This window comes from Rhodnius prolixus, unplaced genomic scaffold (assembly GCF_049639745.1).
Source record: "Rhodnius prolixus isolate KJV_2025 unplaced genomic scaffold, Rpr scaffold_16, whole genome shotgun sequence".
Lineage (NCBI taxonomy): Eukaryota > Metazoa > Arthropoda > Insecta > Hemiptera > Reduviidae > Rhodnius > Rhodnius prolixus.
The window spans coordinates 1,115,924-1,137,180 of record NW_027411616.1 but is presented as its reverse complement, the minus strand read 5'-3'; the positions used below and the strand labels follow the sequence as shown (position 1 = coordinate 1,137,180).

At 34.2% G+C, this 21,257-nt stretch overlaps 1 protein-coding gene across 13 annotated transcripts in view; it reads right to left on the bottom strand.

Moving 5' to 3' along the window:
• LOC141457498 (uncharacterized) overlaps nt 1-21,257 on the bottom strand; it is an 83,848-nt gene that overhangs the window by 39,217 nt on the left and 23,374 nt on the right. For all 13 annotated transcript variants that reach the window (XR_012460393.1, XR_012460394.1, XM_074134570.1 and 10 more), the window contains 7 exons: nt 20,495-20,705; nt 20,234-20,412; nt 16,114-16,338; nt 14,863-15,138; nt 12,582-12,914; nt 11,526-11,759; nt 9,872-10,054 (listed from right to left, as the gene is read on the bottom strand). Coding sequence is in view for 11 of the 13 variants with exons in the window: in XM_074134570.1 (XP_073990671.1) it covers nt 9,872-10,054; nt 11,526-11,759; nt 12,582-12,914; nt 14,863-15,138; nt 16,114-16,338; nt 20,234-20,412; nt 20,495-20,705 (1,641 nt within the window). In the remaining 2 variants the exon portion in view is untranslated. The remainder of the gene's footprint in view (nt 1-9,871; nt 10,055-11,525; nt 11,760-12,581; nt 12,915-14,862; nt 15,139-16,113; nt 16,339-20,233; nt 20,413-20,494; nt 20,706-21,257) is intronic.

Here is a 21,257-nt window from a genome sequence, read left to right as displayed (position 1 = left end):
TAAACTCGTACAAGCTACAGGAGAGGAGTTAGGTTCACCAATTATTATTATTAATTAAAACTGTCCGGTATAACTCTATAAATCTGGCCCGATGTTGTTAAAATTTGGCAGAAAGAAGGGATTAGGGATTCCCTATTTAACATTAAAGTGTCATCCTGCTCTTACACCTTCTAAGGAGAGAGATTGCAAACGTTTATAATTTTCGTACCGATTTTTAGGAATTAAATTTCATATTATTTGTTTTAAGATTGAATTTATAGATTTATATTTTAGGTGTTGTTGTTACAGAAGCTGTATTATATACCTAACATTAGGCATTAGCCTCACGTAAGTTGGATCTCCTCAAATACTACCGTCAAAATAACAATTAACGCTGTCACTCATAGCCCGTTCTGATAAATTACTCAGTTTAAAGAGGGTAGTATTTCTTTATTTCAATGCAAATGCAACTGATCAAAGTTTTAACTCGAATTTTCATCTGAAATTACCCTTTTAAGAACCCTTGAATCTGAAAAAGTAGTTTTTAAGCAATGATTTATATTTTTGAGTGATATTAAGGTTTGAAGAAAATTTCTAAAAGAGTGAATTTTATAACATTTTTCTATTTATCACAATTTATCAAAAATTATTTATCATCATTTATCCAACAATTTTTTTTTGACTTTGTAAATTATTAATCCATCTAAATACCTATGTTTTCTTTGACTCATCTTCCAGAAAAATTAGTTTGCGGTACGCAGAGAATAGCAACTTGAAGCCTACTTCCAACAATACAACAATATCAAGTAATATTAAATACATTGCTATTATTCAAAATGTAAAGAAAATCAGTTAACCGTTAATGGAACTTTACTAAAGAATAAACTTTTCATGTTATTGTTTAAATTTCGTGAGAAAAATGTATTTTAAAAAATTGTAATTAACTAAAAAAATTTCGTTGTTTTTAACGATAAGTTTATGCAAGTTTTCAGTTAAAAAAAAAAAATTATTATGAAAATTAAGAACTAGTCAGTTATAGAGCTAACATTTCATAACATTTTGGTAAAGCTTTCATTATAATCGAGTGAATAGGAGAAGAGATATAAAGGTTTGAAATTTCGATGGAAATGAAACCCTTCGAAATTTAACCCCCGATATCTCAGTACCTATAATAATGAAAACAATGCACTTTATCTCAGTTATAAAGTAATCTATTCTTAACAATTTGGTAAAGGTTTCATTGGATTCGAATGAAGAGGAGAAGATATATATAAACCTTTAAAATTTCGTTAAAAATGAAATCTTTTAAACTTTAACTTCAGATATTAAAACTGTCCGGTAGGACAGTTGTATAAGGGTTGACCATCAAAAACTGCACGAAAAAGCGTAACGTTGAAAAACACCCAACTTTGACAATTTTTTTCTCTTTTTCTATAAAAGATAAAATTCCCAAATTTTCTTTAAATCTTGCTCCAAACCCTCCTTTATAACTGTAATTTTTTTGCAACCACCCAGATCTAATAGATTTCGAGAAAAAAGTTGCCGAAAATGAGCAAAAACGGCTTTTTCAAAAAATGTTCTTGTTGTTGTTGTTGTTGTTGTTGTTGTTGTTGTTGTTGTTGTTGTTGTTGTTGTTGTTGTTGTTGTTGTTGTTGTTGTTGTTGTTGTTGTTGTTGTTGTTGTTGTTGTTGTTGTTGTTGTTGTTGTTGTTGTTGTTGTTGTTGTTGTTGTTGTTGTTGTTGTTGTTGTTGTTGTTGTTGTTGTTGTTGTTGTTGTTGTTGTTGTTGTTGTTGTTGTTGTTGTTGTTGTTGTTGTTGTTGTTGTTGTTGTTGTTGTTGTTGTTGTTGTTGTTGTTGTTGTTGTTGTTGTTGTTGTTGTTGTTGTTGTTGTTGTTGTTGTTGTTGTTGTTGTTGTTGTTGTTGTTGTTGTTGTTGTTGTTGTTGTTGTTGTTGTTGTTGTTGTTGTTGTTGTTGTTGTTGTTGTTGTTGTTGTTGTTGTTGTTGTTGTTGTTGTTGTTGTTGTTGTTGTTGTTGTTGTTGTTGTTGTTGTTGTTGTTGTTGTTGTTGTTGTTGTTGTTGTTGTTGTTGTTGTTGTTGTTGTTGTTGTTGTTGTTGTTGTTGTTGTTGTTGTTGTTGTTGTTGTTGTTGTTGTTGTTGTTGTTGTTGTTGTTGTTGTTGTTGTTGTTGTTGTTGTTGTTGTTGTTGTTGTTGTTGTTGTTGTTGTTGTTGTTGTTGTTGTTGTTGTTGTTGTTGTTGTTGTTGTTGTTGTTGTTGTTGTTGTTGTTGTTGTTGTTGTTGTTGTTGTTGTTGTTGTTGTTGTTGTTGTTGTTGTTGTTGTTGTTGTTGTTGTTGTTGTTGTTGTTGTTGTTGTTGTTGTTGTTGTTGTTGTTGTTGTTGTTGTTGTTGTTGTTGTTGTTGTTGTTGTTGTTGTTGTTGTTGTTGTTGTTGTTGTTGTTGTTGTTGTTGTTGTTGTTGTTGTTGTTGTTGTTGTTGTTGTTGTTGTTGTTGTTGTTGTTGTTGTTGTTGTTGTTGTTGTTGTTGTTGTTGTTGTTGTTGTTGTTGTTGTTGTTGTTGTTGTTGTTGTTGTTGTTGTTGTTGTTGTTGTTGTTGTTGTTGTTGTTGTTGTTGTTGTTGTTGTTGTTGTTGTTGTTGTTGTTGTTGTTGTTGTTGTTGTTGTTGTTGTTGTTGTTGTTGTTGTTGTTGTTGTTGTTGTTGTTGTTGTTGTTGTTGTTGTTGTTGTTGTTGTTGTTGTTGTTGTTGTTGTTGTTGTTGTTGTTGTTGTTGTTGTTGTTGTTGTTGTTGTTGTTGTTGTTGTTGTTGTTGTTGTTGTTGTTGTTGTTGTTGTTGTTGTTGTTGTTGTTGTTGTTGTTGTTGTTGTTGTTGTTGTTGTTGTTGTTGTTGTTGTTGTTGTTGTTGTTGTTGTTGTTGTTGTTGTTGTTGTTGTTGTTGTTGTTGTTGTTGTTGTTGTTGTTGTTGTTGTTGTTGTTGTTGTTGTTGTTGTTGTTGTTGTTGTTGTTGTTGTTGTTGTTGTTGTTGTTGTTGTTGTTGTTGTTGTTGTTGTTGTTGTTGTTGTTGTTGTTGTTGTTGTTGTTGTTGTTGTTGTTGCTGTTGTTGTTGTTGTTGTTGTTGTTGTTGTTGTTGTTGTTGTTGTTGTTGTTGTTGTTGTTGCTGTTGTTGTTGTTGTTGTTGTTGTTGTTGTTGTTGTTGTTGTTGTTGTTGTTGTTGTTGTTGTTGTTGTTGTTGTTGTTGTTGTTGTTGTTGTTGTTGTTGTTGTTGTTGTTGTTGTTACCTTTTTTGTAAACAACGTAGCGCCTAAACGCGTGAACCGATTTTCATGAATGAGGTGTCATTCGATTCAGTATTTTATGTAGATGTGCCTTTTGGGGGTCCCGACGCTGTACATCGAATGGGTGAGGAGTTAGCCCCCTTTATGTAAGGCCCCCTCCAAAATTATTATTACTAATTACTCTGTAAATCTTGGCCCGATTTTGATAAAATTTGGTAGGATGATAGGGTTAGGGCTCCCCTACGTAACATTAATGCGGCGATCAGCTCTTACACTTGTTAAGAGGAAGTATAGCAATCGTTTCAAATTATCGACACGTGAACCGATTTTTATGAATGAAGTGTCATTCGAATCGAAATTTTATACAGATTTGCACTTTAAAAGTCTCGGCACCGTGCCTCATAAGGAGGGGTGTTTGCCCCACCCAAATAAGGCCCTTTCTAAAACTATTATTACCAATATTTCTATAACGCTTAGTCCGATTTTGATAAAATTCAGCTCGAATAAGTGGTTATAGCTCCTCTACGTTGCTGATTCTCTTGCTCCTACTAAGAGGAAGTACTGCAATCGTTTAAATTATCAATGAGTGAACCGATTTAAATCAATGAATTGTTCGATTAAAAAATCTTTGCCTCTTTGCCTTTTAGGGAGAAGTACTGCAATCCTAGTTTATTTTTCTTACTCCTCTTAAAAGGAAGTACTGAAATCGCAGTTTAATTTTGCTATTTACGTACAAATTCCTTCCTATGTTATTCAAAACGCTTTCTCAAAAAAATTGTTATTGAGGATGGTTTGGGAGCCGAAACTACAATCATTCTTTAAAAAGATCTCTCCAGTGGTAGTTAACACCTTATCAGGTTATAATGATTGAATTGCTTATTCCAAATTTTAAAAAAATCTGTAAAGAAGATATGTAACTTTGTAAAATAGACAAAAAGGAAAATCATCCAAAAGGTACAAAAATCTCCTTAACAAAAACTTACAGTTTAAAATGTTAAGTATAAGGGTTGATTAAACGCCAAAAGGTACACAAATCAGCCAGTACCCAACATTTCATTAATACTTCATTAATATTTAAGTAATTCTACTGCATTAATTTTCATTAATAAGTTATTTTTTAGAATTTATTAGATGTCACAGACCCTTATGCTGGCCACTTCATTTATATTATTTTTTTGTTATAATTATGATAAATCACATATACGTACATGCATGTTAAAGTAAAGATAAAGTTAGAGTAGGCTACTGTCTTGAATTCGTCTTACCGAAATATTCGTGAGCACAATTAACACACAGTTAATAACAAGTAGATTATTAAACAATAATTATTCATTTCTCTATTGTAATTTAATTTAGTCCCCCTAATTTTACTTATAGTAAAATACTGGAATAATTAGCTGTCCTAAATATATGCATATCTTATTTACTTTATATTACATATATACAACATTGTGGGAAGAACACCTAGATGGAGAATGTAATTGAAGAAAACTATATTATTTGCGATAAAGCCAGATAATTATTACCTATTATTATAAAAGTTTGACTACTTCATACAATAACAATTACTTTAATCGAAGAATGAACTTAAACCGACGATTTTTATTTAAGAAATAAAAATAAATAAATAAAATAAACAAAATCATTGATGTAAGTTGGTGTAAGCATTTTTTTAAACAAGGTTTTGAATTTTTTAGCCTCATATTTTTATTTTATTTTTTATAACGTTTTTCTTTTTAACCTGTAATTAATAGTTTGATTATTATAAATAACTAGATATTACAGTCAATCTACAGTGCTACTTGAACATATATTTTGTAGACGAAAATGGCCAGCATAAGGGTCTGTGACATCTAATAAATTCTAAAAAATAACTTATTAATGAAAATTAATGCAGTAGAATTACTTAAATATTAATGAAGTATTAATGAAATGTTGGGTACTGGCTGATTTGTGTACCTTTTGGCGTTTAATCAACCCTTATACTTAACATTTTAAACTGTAAGTTTTTGTTAAGGAGTCTCAATAACTGCAATCAAAAAAACAATGCAATTCATATCAATTATAGAGATAACTAATCTTAAAATTTTAGTAAAGGTTACATTGAAATTGAGTTTGTACCTTTTGGATAGATTTTCTTTCTTGTCTATTTTGCAAAGTTACATATCTGCTTTACAGATTTTTTTTAAAATTTGGAATAAGCAATTCTATCATTATAACCTGATAAGGTGTTAAGTCGGAACCGTAACTACCACTGCAGAGATCTTTTTAAAGAATGATTGTAGTTGCGGTCCTCAAACCATCCTCAATAACAATTTTTTGAGAAAGCGTTTTGAATAAAATAGGAAGGTATTTGTACGTAAATAGCAAAATTAAACTGCGATTTCAGTACTTCCTTTTAAGAGGAGCAAGAAAAATAAACTGCGATTACAGTACTTCTCCCTAAAAGGCAAAGATTTTGAATCGAACGACAATTCGTTGATGTAAATCAGTTCATTCATTGATAATTTTAACGATTGCAGAACTTCCTCTTAATAGGTGTAAGAGCATGATGGTACTTTAGAGTCACGTAGGGAAGCATTAACCGCTTCTTCGCGCTAAATTTCAGCAAAATCGGACAATGCGTTGTAGAAAGATTAGTAATAATAGTTTTAGAGAGGGCCTAACCTGCGTGGGGCAAACTCCTCTACTAACGATAACAGCGTCGAGACCTATAAAATTGCAAATCTACAACACTTTTTGAACCAAGTAACACTTCATTCATGAAAATCGGTTCACATGTCGATAATTTGAAACGATTGCTATACTTCCCCTTAACAAGTGTAAGAGCAGATCGTCGCTTTATTGTTACGTAAGGGAGCCCTAACCCTTTCACCCTGCCAAATTTTATCAAAATCGTGCTATGATTTACAGAGTTATTAGTAACTATTATTTTAGAGGGGGCCTCACATACATGGGGCTAACTCCTCTCCCATTCAATGTATATAGACGAGACCCCTTAAAGGCACATCTACATAAAATTCCGAATAGAATGATACCTCATTCATGAAAATCGGTTCGCGCGTTTAGGCGCTACGCAGTTTACAAAAAAGGTAACAACAACAAGAAGAAGAAGAACAAGAACATTTTTTGAAAAAGCCGTTTTTGCTCATTTTCGGCAACTTTTTTCTCGAAACCTATTAGATTTGGGTTGTTGCAAAAAATTTACAGTTATAAAGGAGGGTTTGCCCTATAATTTAAAGAAAATTTGAGAATTTTATAGAAAAAGAGAAAAAAATTTGTCAAAGTTGGGTGTTTTTCAACGTTACGCTTTTTCGTGCAGTTTTTGACGATCACCCCTTAGGGTGAAGGGACCAGTAATTGACTGCTTAAGAAAAAATTCGAGTTTAAGATAGAATAACTTCCGTTATTTTGGCTCCAGGTGAAGGTTGTAAAATTGTACCACTCCAGTAGGATGTATTTTATTTTATTAATATTTTAAAAGCAGTAAATTCGATCTTTATGTCAACCAAAAATGATTTTTTTTGGAAGTATGTCAATGACCCAGTACGCGTCTTTGGGTTCGAGTTGTTGGTGCTTTCTAGTGAACCAAATTTCTCCTACGCTTCCCTTCTTTTGGAGCGCTTCGCTAATATTTCTGATTGACATACCGAATTTTCGGTGGAACCAGAACCAGTGTTTGACATGGGGTGGGACCAGTAATTGACATACAAATATATTCATGAAACGACATAAGGTATGCATTCAAAATCACTTTTAAATCTAAATAAATCACTTAAATCACCTAAATCACTTTTTCAATTGGATTTATAACAAAAATTAGTCTTATTCATAATTAATTACAATCAGTTTTTAAATAGGCAAACCTAAATATTCTAATATTTTTTCAACTTTACCCTTTTTTATGCAGTTTTTGACGATCAACCTTACACAACTGTCCTATCGGACAATTTTAATTAAGTCCAAACCAAGACAGGTAATTTGAAGAACAGCCCTTACTTTCAATAGTACCAAGGAGATATTAGCTAAAATGCTTGTTAGATCGTACACAATGTCTGTCGGCTCGCTTTTATCTCTTTCTCTCAACTCTTCCGCTCTCTTATCCTTTCAAGTTTCCGCTAAATATTTTGTTACTTAAACCTTTTTTTGGGAACTTTTTTGGTTCTCACTTTACCAAACTACCCTCTCTACTTCCGATTAGACTATGTGGTCACATCCTTGTTTCATTCATTCCGCCTATAACGCTGCTACCGATGGCATCTACGCGTCTTTGGGTTCGAGTTGTTGGTGCTTTCTAGTGAACCAAATTTCTCCTACGTTTCCCTTCTTTTGGAGCGCTTCGCTAATATTTTCCACAATCTGTGCTGCCAGTGTCATTTGCTTCGAAACCAAACTATCTGAATGTAATTCATTCTTACTTTCTGCATCTATTCAGTATTTTATTGTTTATTATTACGGAGTTACCTCTTGGGTACATGTATATATACATTGTGTGCACGTTCATCGCGTCCCGCCACAGGTTGTAAGCATTCGCACTTTAACAGTAATAAATAAATGAAACGTCAATGAAGAAACAACTAGATTAAAAAATAATATCTGTTATTGACTCTTTAACTTGGAAAGGATAGGTATTAATATACACATACCTACAAATAAACCACTGATATTCACATAACTAGGTAACCAATTGACAAAAATATGTGTTATTAAAATAGGCACACCATAAAAGAAAAAATGAATGAAAAAACAAAATATTCTTTCGGAATACATAGGAAATGAACATCATAATATATCTTATGTAATTGATAATTAGCCACTTGAAATCACAAGCCATTTGAAAACCTCACACATCAACGGTTTTATTAAATTGGTAACGTTCTCCATAAAGTAGTACAGGGCGATCCAACCTTCACCTATTTGGGAATTAAAAATGGCTTTCATACCGATTTCATTTTTTTTTAATACAGTTTAGCCTATTTAGCCTATGGGATGCTATATATTCGTCTTCGGTCAACATGTCTGTTAATTGGTAAATACAATAGATCTTACAATCTTTTTTATGTTATTAATGTGTAACATCACAAGGTCACCAACTCTCCACGTGTTTGATTTCGCACCTGGTACTTCTCTTGAGGGAGCTTCATTTTTCCCCTGGCCGTTTTATTTGATGGAATTCTATGGTTCAGCCATTTCCTCCCTTTCTTCTTTGTCATGTGGCTAGGACCCAAAACTGAGGGAGAATGAGAGATTTTCCAACTCCGATAAGTGGGCGTCGTTTTTATCAATCACGTAGGCCTCGGAAGCTGTTCGGCGATCTCGATTATTCCAGTTTGTTGTTCATACATTGTTGTTCTCTACAGAATAATCATTCTGCATGCCCTCTTGAAATAAGGCGTACATTTGCTAATTCATTAATTTAAACATATTTTGTTGGAAGTTTTACTATTTATTTTATGTTGCCGATTTTTATCAATGATTTTATTTTACAATGTATTGAATTTTTAATTATAATAAAATTTATCAACCTATCTTATCATTTTCCCAGGAAGTCAATCACTGGTCTCAAACAAAAAAGCTGTAGGACTAGTAATTGACATACATGTCAATTACATGATTTGGAACTTTTAATACAAATAACCTTCCACTGATACCAAGGAACCTTCCAATAATTAATATTTTTCTGGAACTGCTGCCCAAAGGCTTCTCAACAACGAAATTGAAAGAATCACCACTAAAAACGGCTCATATCCCTTATAATACCAGTTTATTTCTGGTATGTCAATTACTGGTGCCCAGTCAATTACTGGTCACTTCACCCTATATGTTACAACTGTCCTACCGGACAGTTTTAATTATTATTACTAATAACCCTGTAAATCTTAGCCCGATTTTGACAGAATTTGGCAGTGTGAAATAGTTAGGGCTCCCCTACGTCCATTTAAGGACATTGTACTCTTACACTTATTAGAAGGAAATTTTGCAATATATATATTTTTTTTTATGATTTAAGGCGCGTTAACATCTAAGGTTATTGGCGCCCGGAGCTTTTTTCAGTGCACTGCCGGCCTCCGGACAGTGTTCTCTCGTTACAGACAACACTGTCCATCACCGGACAGTGAGCTGTAAGAAGCTCCTAGGAAGAGAAAATCTAAGAGTTAGCAGCTGGATTCGAACCCGGGACCTCCGCGTGGGAATCGAGTACGCTAACCACATAGCTAAACCCTCCTCTCCTTAATATTATTATTATTATTATTTTTGTAACAACTTAAAAGATTTCAGTCGAAATCTTAGAAAGCAAAGAATCCCCAAAAATTAATTTTTAGGGAAAAAATTTCATTGTTTTCAAATAAAAATGATCGATTTCATTTTATTATATAGTTAAAGTATTAAAGCTCAAATAAACGATTGAACCTATTTTCGATACAAATAAAAAAATATAAAACTCAGAATCTATCAATATTAAATCGTGCTAGTTAAACACCAGGAGACTATGAAGGGTTTTAAACTCTTTTACTTCTTAAATTTAAAAGAATAACGATTTAAATTTCATTTTCTACTTAAAGCTATACTTCGTAATAACTGGACCATTAAAGGAAATAAAAATCACCTTTCTTTTAGAAGACTGCGCTGGATTAGTCGGTGGATTTGAACGCCTCCTTGGAGCAGGTTTATTCTTTAGTTCTGGCGAATTGCGAAGTTGTTCTGCATATTTATCTAAAATTGCATAGATTCTTTGTGTGGTTTGCTCATCTTCTTGAGGCTTTTGCTGAGGCTTACTTAAAGCTGAAACCTAACATAAAAACAAAAACAAAATAAGAATACATTTTTTAAATAACTTATTAATAAAGATTAAAAAAAAAAGATAAGCGCCTCTTGAGAGAAGTTTAATATACCGAGTGACCAGGAACATTGCCTCTACCGATGAGTAATTTCGTGAATACATTGCAATAGTATCAAATTTTAGATTTTGAGTTTTTACCGGAAATGTCCATTTTTAAGTTAGGTTCTCTGAGTGAAAAAATTAATTAAAAAAATAAAATAAAAGTAAAAATTATAAGATGTTCCAATTTAAATACCTGTTTAATTTTACATCCTAATTTACTTGCATACTAATTAGTTTCATTTAATATTCTAATTAAGCTGAAATTTCAGTCACTTTTCTTTCTTACCCAATAGGACATATTTCTCTTTCATTCTGGTGCGGAAATATGAAAGCCCTACAAGGAGCTCTATCACGCCCCAACAATTTGTCTGTCTGTCTATGGAGACGATGGTCAGCATAACTCAAAAACGAAAAATCGCTGAACGTTCAAATTCTTTATTGGTTTAGTGCCACTATGGAACCTGACAATACTTTTGGATAAAATTAACTCACTTGAAGCTTTCATTATAGCTTTCAAAACTAATTTGATGATGTTTTTTATGATGTAGTTGAAAATCGAAAGTCAATTTTCTGCTCTAACCTTAACCAATCTATTAACATACATGTGAATCCAAAAAAGAACAGAATTCATGTAAAAGTATGAAATGATTGACACAATCAATCATATTACACGACCCAAAAAAAAGTTTGTTGTTTTCTCAGATTTTAAGGCGGACTTTGATTGCATCCGTGCATATTCTTTCCATATTCTTAAGCTATTCACGTGGGCTTCTATCAAAAGTCATAAGGGTTATTCAGGCCTTACACTTCGCATCTGATTTTTGGTATTTTAAAGATAAAGCAAAAAATTAATTTTTAACTTAAGCAACATTCCCTTACATGTGCATGCATGTTATTTTTGCCAGTTACGTTTATATTTACCTAGTAAATAAAAACTTGGGAATAAAGAAATAAAGAGATTTGACACAAGGAAACTAACAAATTTTAAATTTCAATATCTTGTGAATGGCTTCAACAGAAAAACAGATATCTTCGTGCTAAATGAGCTAGGGTATTTCAAAATTTATCTAAAAGTACAAGCGTGCAAGAAGCTAATAATAACACAAATCGCATTCCCTCGAAATTCCACAAAATAAGAAAGTTACAGGGATGGACATCTTGAACATATGTTTGCAGGAAGATGGAGACTGAGAGAGAGAAGAAAGAAGAGCTGATAACAATTTCGCATTATCAGAAGAACCCTTCCACAAAAAAAAAAAAAAAAAATCCAATTTTAAAGTTTTATTTGATACATTAACAATTTTTACTTTCTCTCACAACCATTATATGAGCAAGTATAAATCAAAATCAAAAATTCCATATTTGATATTTATAATACCTTAAGTGTTGTAGTTGCAGTCGTTGTAATTGGTGACGTTTTGCAAATAGAACTAGATTTGGCCTTTGGCTTATTAATTTTTAATTTGTGTGATGGTGTAGGTGAAGGAGAACTCTGTCTGCTGCTACAACTCTGTACAACTACAACTGGCGTTGCCGACATCTTCTGCACATTTCCAGTTGTTTGTACAGCTTGTACAGTTGTCGAACCACCTTTGCTCACCAGTGTGACAACCTGAGAAACACGAGATATTTCATAATACACACAAGGTATAACTAGTTAGAATAATAAACATTTTTATCTATCTATCTAGAATGCAAAATTTTATAGCTTGCACAAATCCATCTTGGAACTCTGGATGATCAAGATAATTAAGTAAATTAAAATACAAACAAATTAAAAAAAAAAAGAAATGTTCACATAGCCAAGAATATAACAACACATTAATACTAAACTACACTAAACTGCTCTCCTTCAGAGAATCGAAAACGGCCACCACGCTATAATCAAAGCGCAGAAAGCAATTCTGCTAGCTCTTCGTATTTTTTTCATATTACAAAAAGGAAAAAACCAACTACCCTTAAGGCAAAACCTTACCCATCCCCTTGGTTATTCAATAGAAAACATAGTTCTGTGGAGCGCACTGGACTACGGCAGAACTTTCTTATGTAACCAGGATGGATGCGGGTTTTTGAGATAAAACCCACAAGAGTTATAAATATGTACAATTACGAATATATTAGTTACAAAAGTAAAGCAAAAAGTAAAAATATAGTACGTATGTCACGGTAATCTGTCCACGTCTTCCGCTTGAGCGCTTGCAATCTTGGGTGTGCCTAGCCAAAGTTCCAGCCTACTCAAGCCACGCCACTAGGCCTTACTACCGTGTGTTCAGCTTCAGGCTAAGCCCACTCACTCCATAACTCTAGGACGCTTATACCCTCCAGCTCGATACATCTTCACGCTTACACTAACAGCCTCGATTGCTAATTGTCTAGCGCGACATTTGTTTTCATTTCTTATTTCAACAAATTAATTATTAATGTAATGATTTACCCTTTCAGTAATTTCGATAGGAGTAGTGAATTCTGTAGACGTGTGAGCAGGAGTAGTCTCTTTTGGTGAAGTTGGTGTAGACACTGTGGAGGTTTGTTGGTGATTGTTCGAGTTATGTCCTTGTCCCATCGTCTTATGGACGATGGTCGCCTGGTGTGAAACCTGTGTCTGCTGGTTGTGTGACTGCACCGAGAGGACATCCTGTGTCACAGAAGAAGGTTGTGCAGCACCAGGCTTCTTAACACAACGCTCTTTCATCTGTGACGTATTAGTAACGTGTTCAAGTACTGATTCAAACTCTCGCAACTGTTCGAGTGTACTAGAACAAACATTCTGAAAAGAAATAAATAATCATAAAAATAATAAAAGAAATGCATAAATACATCAATTCCAAATTTCAATCTACGGAAATTTCAACAAAGGATGCAAAAACCGGAAGAACTTGGTTATTAATGTTATCGGCTGATTAGAAACATTCTCTGTTTAATTATTGTCATTTATTGAGATTATCATTGATTATATAAATTAGAATAATACTTGGGGTAAAAAAAAAGTGTGTTTTCGGCTGTTTTACTTTACTGAGTATTCAAGACTTAACAATAAGATTAACAATCGTTTATCAATGTAAAATCTATTGCTATTATTCACTTCATCTACCACGTGCCAGTAATTTAAATTATTTTTGGTACATAAATCGAAGATAAAGTGTTCAACACTACTAGCTTTCACTCCCTCTCTCTTGTAAAATGTTTACCCACAACAAATGACCCATGGTCCGGAATAAGAGAAAGACCGAAAGAGCAAAGTCTGGGAAACAAAATGGGTGATGAAGACATTCAAACTCCCGCTTTTTAATTTTTGAATTAGGCTTAAGTGTAGCTCATGCATTATCATGCTTCTGAAGAACTTTTTCATCATTGACTAAAGAGGGGTTCCTTATACTCTGAATAGCATTTTCTCCATAAAATGTTGCTAAATTCAGATATGATAGCTTGCCTTTAGGAACAATTCCTTGTAAGTTCTTCCATACTTAAAGCATTACTTTTTTTTTTTTAGGGGGCGGTCCCCGAGCGCTAGCTCACACCCGAAAGAATTTAAAGCATTACTCTGAGTTACAAGAAAAGCAGATGGCCAGGCAAACCAATGGTTTTTGAGTGTTTAGGCTGTTACAAATATAAAAAAGAATTTCATCCAACAGACAATTTGCTTTTTAAATATAATCATCTGGAGTTTTAATAAGAGTTTGCTTCCTCTTTGTGATTTGCTTTACTGACAATTCGTGGGGGATAGACCGACAGCTTTTATGCAGAGCAAGCTCTCCTAATTGCCTGCATATTTTCACGAATATCAACTTCTTCAGCATTTCTTAAAACAGTTGGGATGCATAGAGATCCGTAATTTGTTTTACTTTTAAGGCACATTCCTCCCCCCCCCCCCCGAAATTTTTAAACTAATAATGTGAAGCACGAACAAGAAAATGTATTCGCTCCCTCAACTTTACACTTTTAAGTGCAACTATTGCTGAATAGCAGCTACACATACTGAAAAGTGGATAGTATTGATGACTAAAGTTCAAAATTATACGCTGTTTATACAGACAGTTCATTCAAATAAAAAGAAAAATGCAAAAACTTTAATGTACCCAACTGTAGTGAGACTTCTTCCTATTATTAAAGGGAATTATTAGGATGTAGGAAGAAAGAGGGGGTTGAAACAAATTCAATATGGCTTAATTTGAATGAAAAATATCTTCCATTGCTTCTAAAGATAACAGTGATTTAATCAAGCACAGAAGACAATAGCTCGCTAAGACATTGCACGCACGTTTGACTCATTGTAACCCAAGTATGGTTTTAAGGATTGTATAACGCTTGAAGAAGTAAAGGAAATAAATGGCTAAGGGTGTTACTTCTCGGGGAGGAAAAACCAAGGCCTGTGAGCTTTATCCAGGAGTCGCTCTCCGGAATTAAGAGTCTGATTAAACGGACGGATCTGGAGGGCGAGCTCTAAAGCTGGGGAGCCACAATAGATCCAAAGGGGTCGCAGTGGCGTAGGCCTTGAGGCCGCCCTAATTTAATCTATTCTATTAATCTATTCTAAAGGAAATAATGACAGAAAGCCCGGGTAACACATGAGGGAAATCTCCCTTAAGATGTTCATCTTTAAGTCTTTCCAAGGAAATAATCGATAATGGCAATATCATAAATCAGTAAGATATTTTTATGGTTGGTTTGGTTGTTTTTTGCATCTCAGTATATGAAGCATGTTTAAACTAACTAACCGTTTGATCAGTTCGATCAATTTTATTGCTGATACTACTAGTGGAGGAAGATGCAGCCCGTGCTTGATTCATGGCCAGTACAACAGCTCTTGCCGGAAGAGGTATTGTGACTAATGAAGATGGACTGCTAGAACCAGTTTGTAAGTTTTCAGATCTCACTAATTTGGTACCACCACTTGTTTGTACTGGAGCAGGCCTCTTCGCTTTTTGTACTTGCGAAGCAGGTACGTGAACTTTGCTAGTACTTTCTCTAACAATGACCTCTCCTCCTTTCTCCTGAAAAAAATTAATAAATAATAACTAATAAAGTTTCAATAATAAATAAAGAACCATAAAAAGCTACTTTTTCATATGTTTAATGAATGAGGCATGTTAAATATCTCAAAACTAAAGCTCGCTTTTATTTGGAATTCGTTTAATTATCATCACCATAATGTAGCACTAAGACTACTGATGAAATCATTAACCCGAAAGGATACATAATACGTCTAAGTTTTAATGATATGTATGTACCTAAATTTCCCAGGTCTCGGAAAAATGTTTCTAATAAAAATTATAAGGTTCTTATTCCAATTACCCTATCAAATTTTGTAGAATATCGGTAGAAACATTTTCGAGAAAATTGTATAAATATAATAATAATAATAATAATAATATAATAATAATAATTATTATTATCAAGAAACATTATAATGTATGATTAATGATGAAAAGATATATGTATCTCTCAACACTTCCTTCAAGTTAGCTAAAATTTATAATTTTAATCTTACTCTTTTTTTATGTGTCAGTACAGAAATTTCCAAACTAACAATACCTGTGCCAATTACTATTCCATGTTTACTGTTCTATTTTTTACTTCCACCTTCTTTCTTCACAGCTCTACGCTCAGCTTAAGACCCCCAGGTAAGCCATTTTGTATTACAGAAGTAAGTTATACTTCTCACGCACGTTAAACTGTATTTATTTAGTTGCATTCTTATTTGAAGTTCGATTTACGATTTATCGCTTTACTTTACGCCTCGAGTATTCACGATGATTCAACTTAAATAAATTATTAGTGCACTGACTTTAAAAAAAAAAACAGCGAGCTTGTTCGAGTAAATTTTTTTTATGGATCGGTTTAAAAAAAAGTAGCATAGTGAAATATATTTAAAACAAATCCCTTAGTTTCTGCTAATATTTGTGACGTCTAGATTATCTATGGAAGATGAATTGAATTCTAAAAGAGATATCAATTTAATTAATTACCTGTTTTTTCAAGTTGGTAATATTTTTGATTGGAGCGGTTTGTAGTGCTGCAGCTAAAAGAGCGCTCATGTTGCTTCTTATTACGGAATCTTTTTTATTTTCTTCAGAAACTTTCTGTCCGTGAACAATTAGATCTGAGGAACCTTTAAGTATAGCTACTGGCTTCCCTTGTAGTAGTGAATTATTAGATATAGAAATCGGTACTTTACAAGTAAATATCACACCCTAAAAAAATACATTACATTTGTAAAGGTGAAGTATAAGCTTGGAATAGATTCTTCCAAGCATCAAAAAAAAGTCTAAAAAAGAGAAAGTTTTCTCAAAGGCAACATCGATGTTTATAAACCATTTTTCTAACACACTCAAATGAGTATTGTACCCTAACAAAAAAGGTTACAAGAGCTATCCCCAGGCAATGGAGGTGAGGTACCTGAAAAAGTTGCTGTAATGACTAGAAAAGCAGCACCACCAGCCATAGTAACCATTAAGAAAAATCTATTTCTCTGGTAAAGACATGAGGTCAGAAGTAAGAGAGAGAATGCAGGAAAGAGAAAGAAAATGGAAGAAAAAAAAGATCTAACAATAAATAGGAATGAATAGAAGAGAACATGAAAGGCCTCTATCCTGTTCTTGAAGGTAACAAAGGAGTAGATGATGATTAACTATGCAAAAAATCTATGTTTATTGGTAATTAGAAGAAGATTTACCCAAGCAAAAATTTCGACTAAAATAAAGTTGTAACTTTAACTAAATTGCATCATTATAGTTTAAGTTCCATTAGTTTTACTTTGTTAATCTTTTGTTCTTTGAATCATTTATACTCCAAGCGGGTAATTATAATTAGCCCAGCGTTGGAGGCCCCGTTACCTCGGGACAACTGGTTTATTTCCTAGTCAGGAATATTTACCTAACTAGGAGAAACCTACGTGGTTGAAAAGGCACTTCTGGCAGACAGTCAAAACATTGAGAGGCAAAAGAAGCAAACCAGTTAGAAATGTCAAGAGATGTGGAAGGAAGGATAGTGTCGAATAGCAAAGAGATCCTGGACACTTGGAAAAGATATTTCGCAGGTAGATTTAGGGGCGATTGCCCGTTGGTGTAAGAACTCCGTTTAGAGATGGCGTTGACTCAGAGATCCAAGATGATGACGAACCGATTTGGGAAGAGAATGTGGAGTTTGCACTGGAAATTATTAAACCTGGGAAAGCTTCAGGAATAGTCAATATTGATCCGGAGCTGATTAAATATGGAGGACCGGAGTTACTTAAAAAACAGCATACATTATTTCTAAGAATATGGGAAGGTAAAAGAATTCTTAAAGAATGGGAATATAATGTCATTATCCCCATACATAAAAAAGGTAATGCAAGTGAATGTGAAAACTACCGTCCAATATGCCTATCTTCTGTCGTATATAAGATGTATACTCGAATATTGGAGCGCAAATTATGCCAGCTAGTTGAGAAAGATATGGAAGAAGAACAAGCGGCTTATAGACCAGGGAGACAAACTCATGATCATATTTTCTCCCGATCTTTGAAAAAGCCTGGGATAAAGGTAAAGATTTGTACCTAGCACTTTTGGATTTAGAAGCAGCTTTTGATTCGGCACTAAGAGAAGAATTATGGAATAAATTGAGAGTCAAGAACGTCCCTACAAACTTATTGAAGGCCATTAAGTCAGTATACCAGGAATCCAAAGTAGTTGTACGACTGAACGGGGAAGTATCGGGTCCATTTAATGTAGAGAGGGGTGTGAAGCAGGGTGACAGCTAAGGCCCTCTGCTTTTTAATCTTTTCATGGACGAGATACATCAAGTGTTAAAAGAAGAACACCCCAAGTAAAGGTAGGTAACTGGAGAATGAGGCCGATATATGCTCAATCGTTTCTCTACGCGGACGATGTAGTACTGTTAGCGAGTTCCAAAGAGAATCTGCAGCATTCAGTAGTTGAATGGAATGAAGTGCTCAAATCGAAAGGAATGGTGCTGAACGAGAGTAAAAGCAAGGTAATGCACGTTGGAAGGACACAGGAATCAATCCGGGTGGAGTGTAAAGGGGCATTCATGGAACAGGTAGAGGAGTTTAGGTACCTTGGAATCTTGTTTAGCCGGGATGGCAGAATTGATTGAGGTGCTGAATCGGGTGGGTGTGTCCAATAAAGCCTACGGTCTGATCAGGAATACTGTGGTCGGTAAAAGAGAGGTCAGCAAAAAAGTCTTCAAGACCGTCTACTTACCTCTTCTTCAGTATGGGGCAGAATCGAGGACTACGCTGGATAAGCATGCAAGCCGGGTTACAGCTGCCGAAATGAGATTTCTCCGCCGGGTCGAAGGGAAAACTAAGCGTGATAAAATTAGAAATGAAACAATAAGGAGCAGTTTAGAGGTACAACCCTTCGTAACCAAGTTGGAGAATCGGCAGTTGGGGTGGTTTGGCCACGTCTGCAGGAGAAGAGAAGAGGAGAAGATTAGGTGCTTGATGGAGGCCAAATCTGAAGGTCGCAGACCAAGATTGGGCTATTTGGATTACATCGGGCGATTGGCACAAAAGCGAGGTCAGACTAGGTCTTCTATCCAAAAATTGGCAAACAACAGAAAAGAGTACATCCGTTGGTTAAAGGCCTAAGTTATCTAAAGCTCGACGCTGAAAGGCATAAGAGCGAAAACAAAGAAGAAGAAGAAGATTCTATTTACAGGATGAGATAATTGGTACTGTGGGGACTCTTTATTATCCAGCAACAACATACACAAAATACCACATATTAAAAATTGTTCAGTTTATAAGATAATAGCCGTTCTTAACCAGCAGTTGATGGCTTCTGAGCAATCTTAATTTTTAATCAGTTAGAAATAAGAAATCTTTACGGCAACGTTTCGAACTGTTGTTAGTACATGTGAGTTGTGTTTTGGCTTCGTTACTGTTCACCCGTGTGCTGTTGTAGTTGATTTCTAAGTGGTTTCTAGGCTGATTTAATTCACAATTTTTGGCAGACGTATTTATTAACAGATATTCTGTGCACTTACGAAATTTAGTGAAATTCTGACAAACAGTTTTCAAGATATTAATTTTAATTAATTTTCATATTAATAAAATTATCAGTGGACTGTAGGATCTTGGTGGTGGGGAGACAGTGACAGTGTTTATTTGAGAAGAGGTTTTTGTTTGTCTGTCTCTCTCTATACTAAAGTTCAAGTTAGTATCATCTTTTTAGATTTATAACCATCTGCTTACTGAAGATATTCATATATATACATTATATTATCTTTTCTACTAAAATGGGCACTAACTATAGTAATGATAAGTTTGATATACTTCTTGGAAAAATTTGCCACATAAATCAAACTCTAAATACTATTCGGCAAAGGTTTTCTGAGTTAAAAATGGAAAATCAAGGACTCTCAACCAGTATTAGTAGTTTAAAGACTGAAATCAAATCTGATTTTAGCAGTCTGAAAAGTGATTTGAGAATTTTAAACGTTAAAGAGCGATAAATTAAGGTAAGAAAATTTGGTGTTTGCAAAAAAATTAATCTATTTTAACTCTTTAATCGTTGATTATGAACAGTTTCGTTATGGTAATAGAGTCAGATTAACCAACATTCCTCACTCTGAAAATGAAAATGTCTTCTGTATTCTGCTTTCAGGTTACATCCAAAATGAGTGAACTATGTTAGAGATAACAAATTCAGAAATGTAAGCAAAAAATGTAATTAAGATAGCACTAAATAAGGTGTGGTCAGCCATTTATACAAAGTAGAAAGAGTAAGGAAATAGGGTGTTCGGGAGGCTAACTGATGGAAATGTGTGGAGGATTTGAATCTCAAATCTTACTTCATGCCTTATGCTTTTGCAGGCATAAACGGAACTATTCTTCTGGAGGAGAACCTTTAAAAACACCACGTTAGCTTCAGAATAATATATTGATATATAACGTACTTGACTTTCAGAAAGAACTTTGTTGTACTTTTGTGTTATTTAATTGTATTACTTTTGTGTTATTATTTTGTATTAATTTTGTATACTTGTATTTTCCTTAAACATTGTTGTTACGCCAAACTCTTTTGTATGGGTCTAGACCCCGAATGCATACAAATAAAATAATAATAATAAATAACGTACTTGACTTTGGCTAGCCACTTCCGGTGTTTCCTTTGTCATTGGTTGAGGTTGAGGGCGCTGCTGTGTGGTCGACTGTATCCCTACTTTTGCGGATTCTGCTTCCTTAAGCACGGTTTGCACTGCTTTAGACAATGTGCTGTCCTCTTTTTCTGAAGCTGTAACTACTACTACACTTTCGCCTGCAGTAGCAAAGTTAACACAATTCATTGTTTAGGTTTACAAGGAATGAGAGTTTGAGTAATTTGAGAAATAAATATTTGCCTCTTGTTGTCCTTTCTGAGATAGCTGTCCCAAACTGAGATCCACTATCATTATTTCCAGTTCCAGATACAACAACTCCCGTGCCGCCATCTATTCCTTGATATAATTGTCTCCCAAATGCATGCTGGAATTTTGGAAGGCTGGCCATTGAACTTTCATTTAATATACTGAGTTCACGTTCTTTCTTTTTTTTTAGAATTTTTATAACATCCTGAAAAGATAATAAGAGTTTAAGTATCTAAACTTTGTATAAGATCGAAGGGAAAGCAAGAGGTGTTTTCCCGAGGTAGCAGGCCCACCCACTTCTCTGATCTAGGCGCCCATCTCTGCCTTACAACGCAATCACTCAGCAGACAGTCGAGAAGCTATCAAAGAATAGATACGTCGCAGGAAGAATGGTACGTGGAATCCCCAAACCAAAAGCAAGCAAAAACGTTCATAAAAGGTACACGCCTAAGCTTACTGCGGTATTATTGCATCAAGGCCATTTGGATGATCGTAGGTCTCTTGACAGAAAAACAAAAGTAAGGGCCTTCCAAAAGATAGTCTGAATAGGTTTTGTCAGAAAGAAGAGGTAGTAGAGAAATGGTTAGTATGACTCAAAGTTCAACTTTTCGGAGAAAAAAAACAACATGTTTTCATACTTTACCCAGCTGCTCGCTACCTAGTCTAGAAAGGACTGGAAGAGGAGCTCGACCTAACTGGTGGGTGTCACAATAGACCCTCTGGGATGCAAAGGCGTAGGTTCTCTGGCCAACTCATT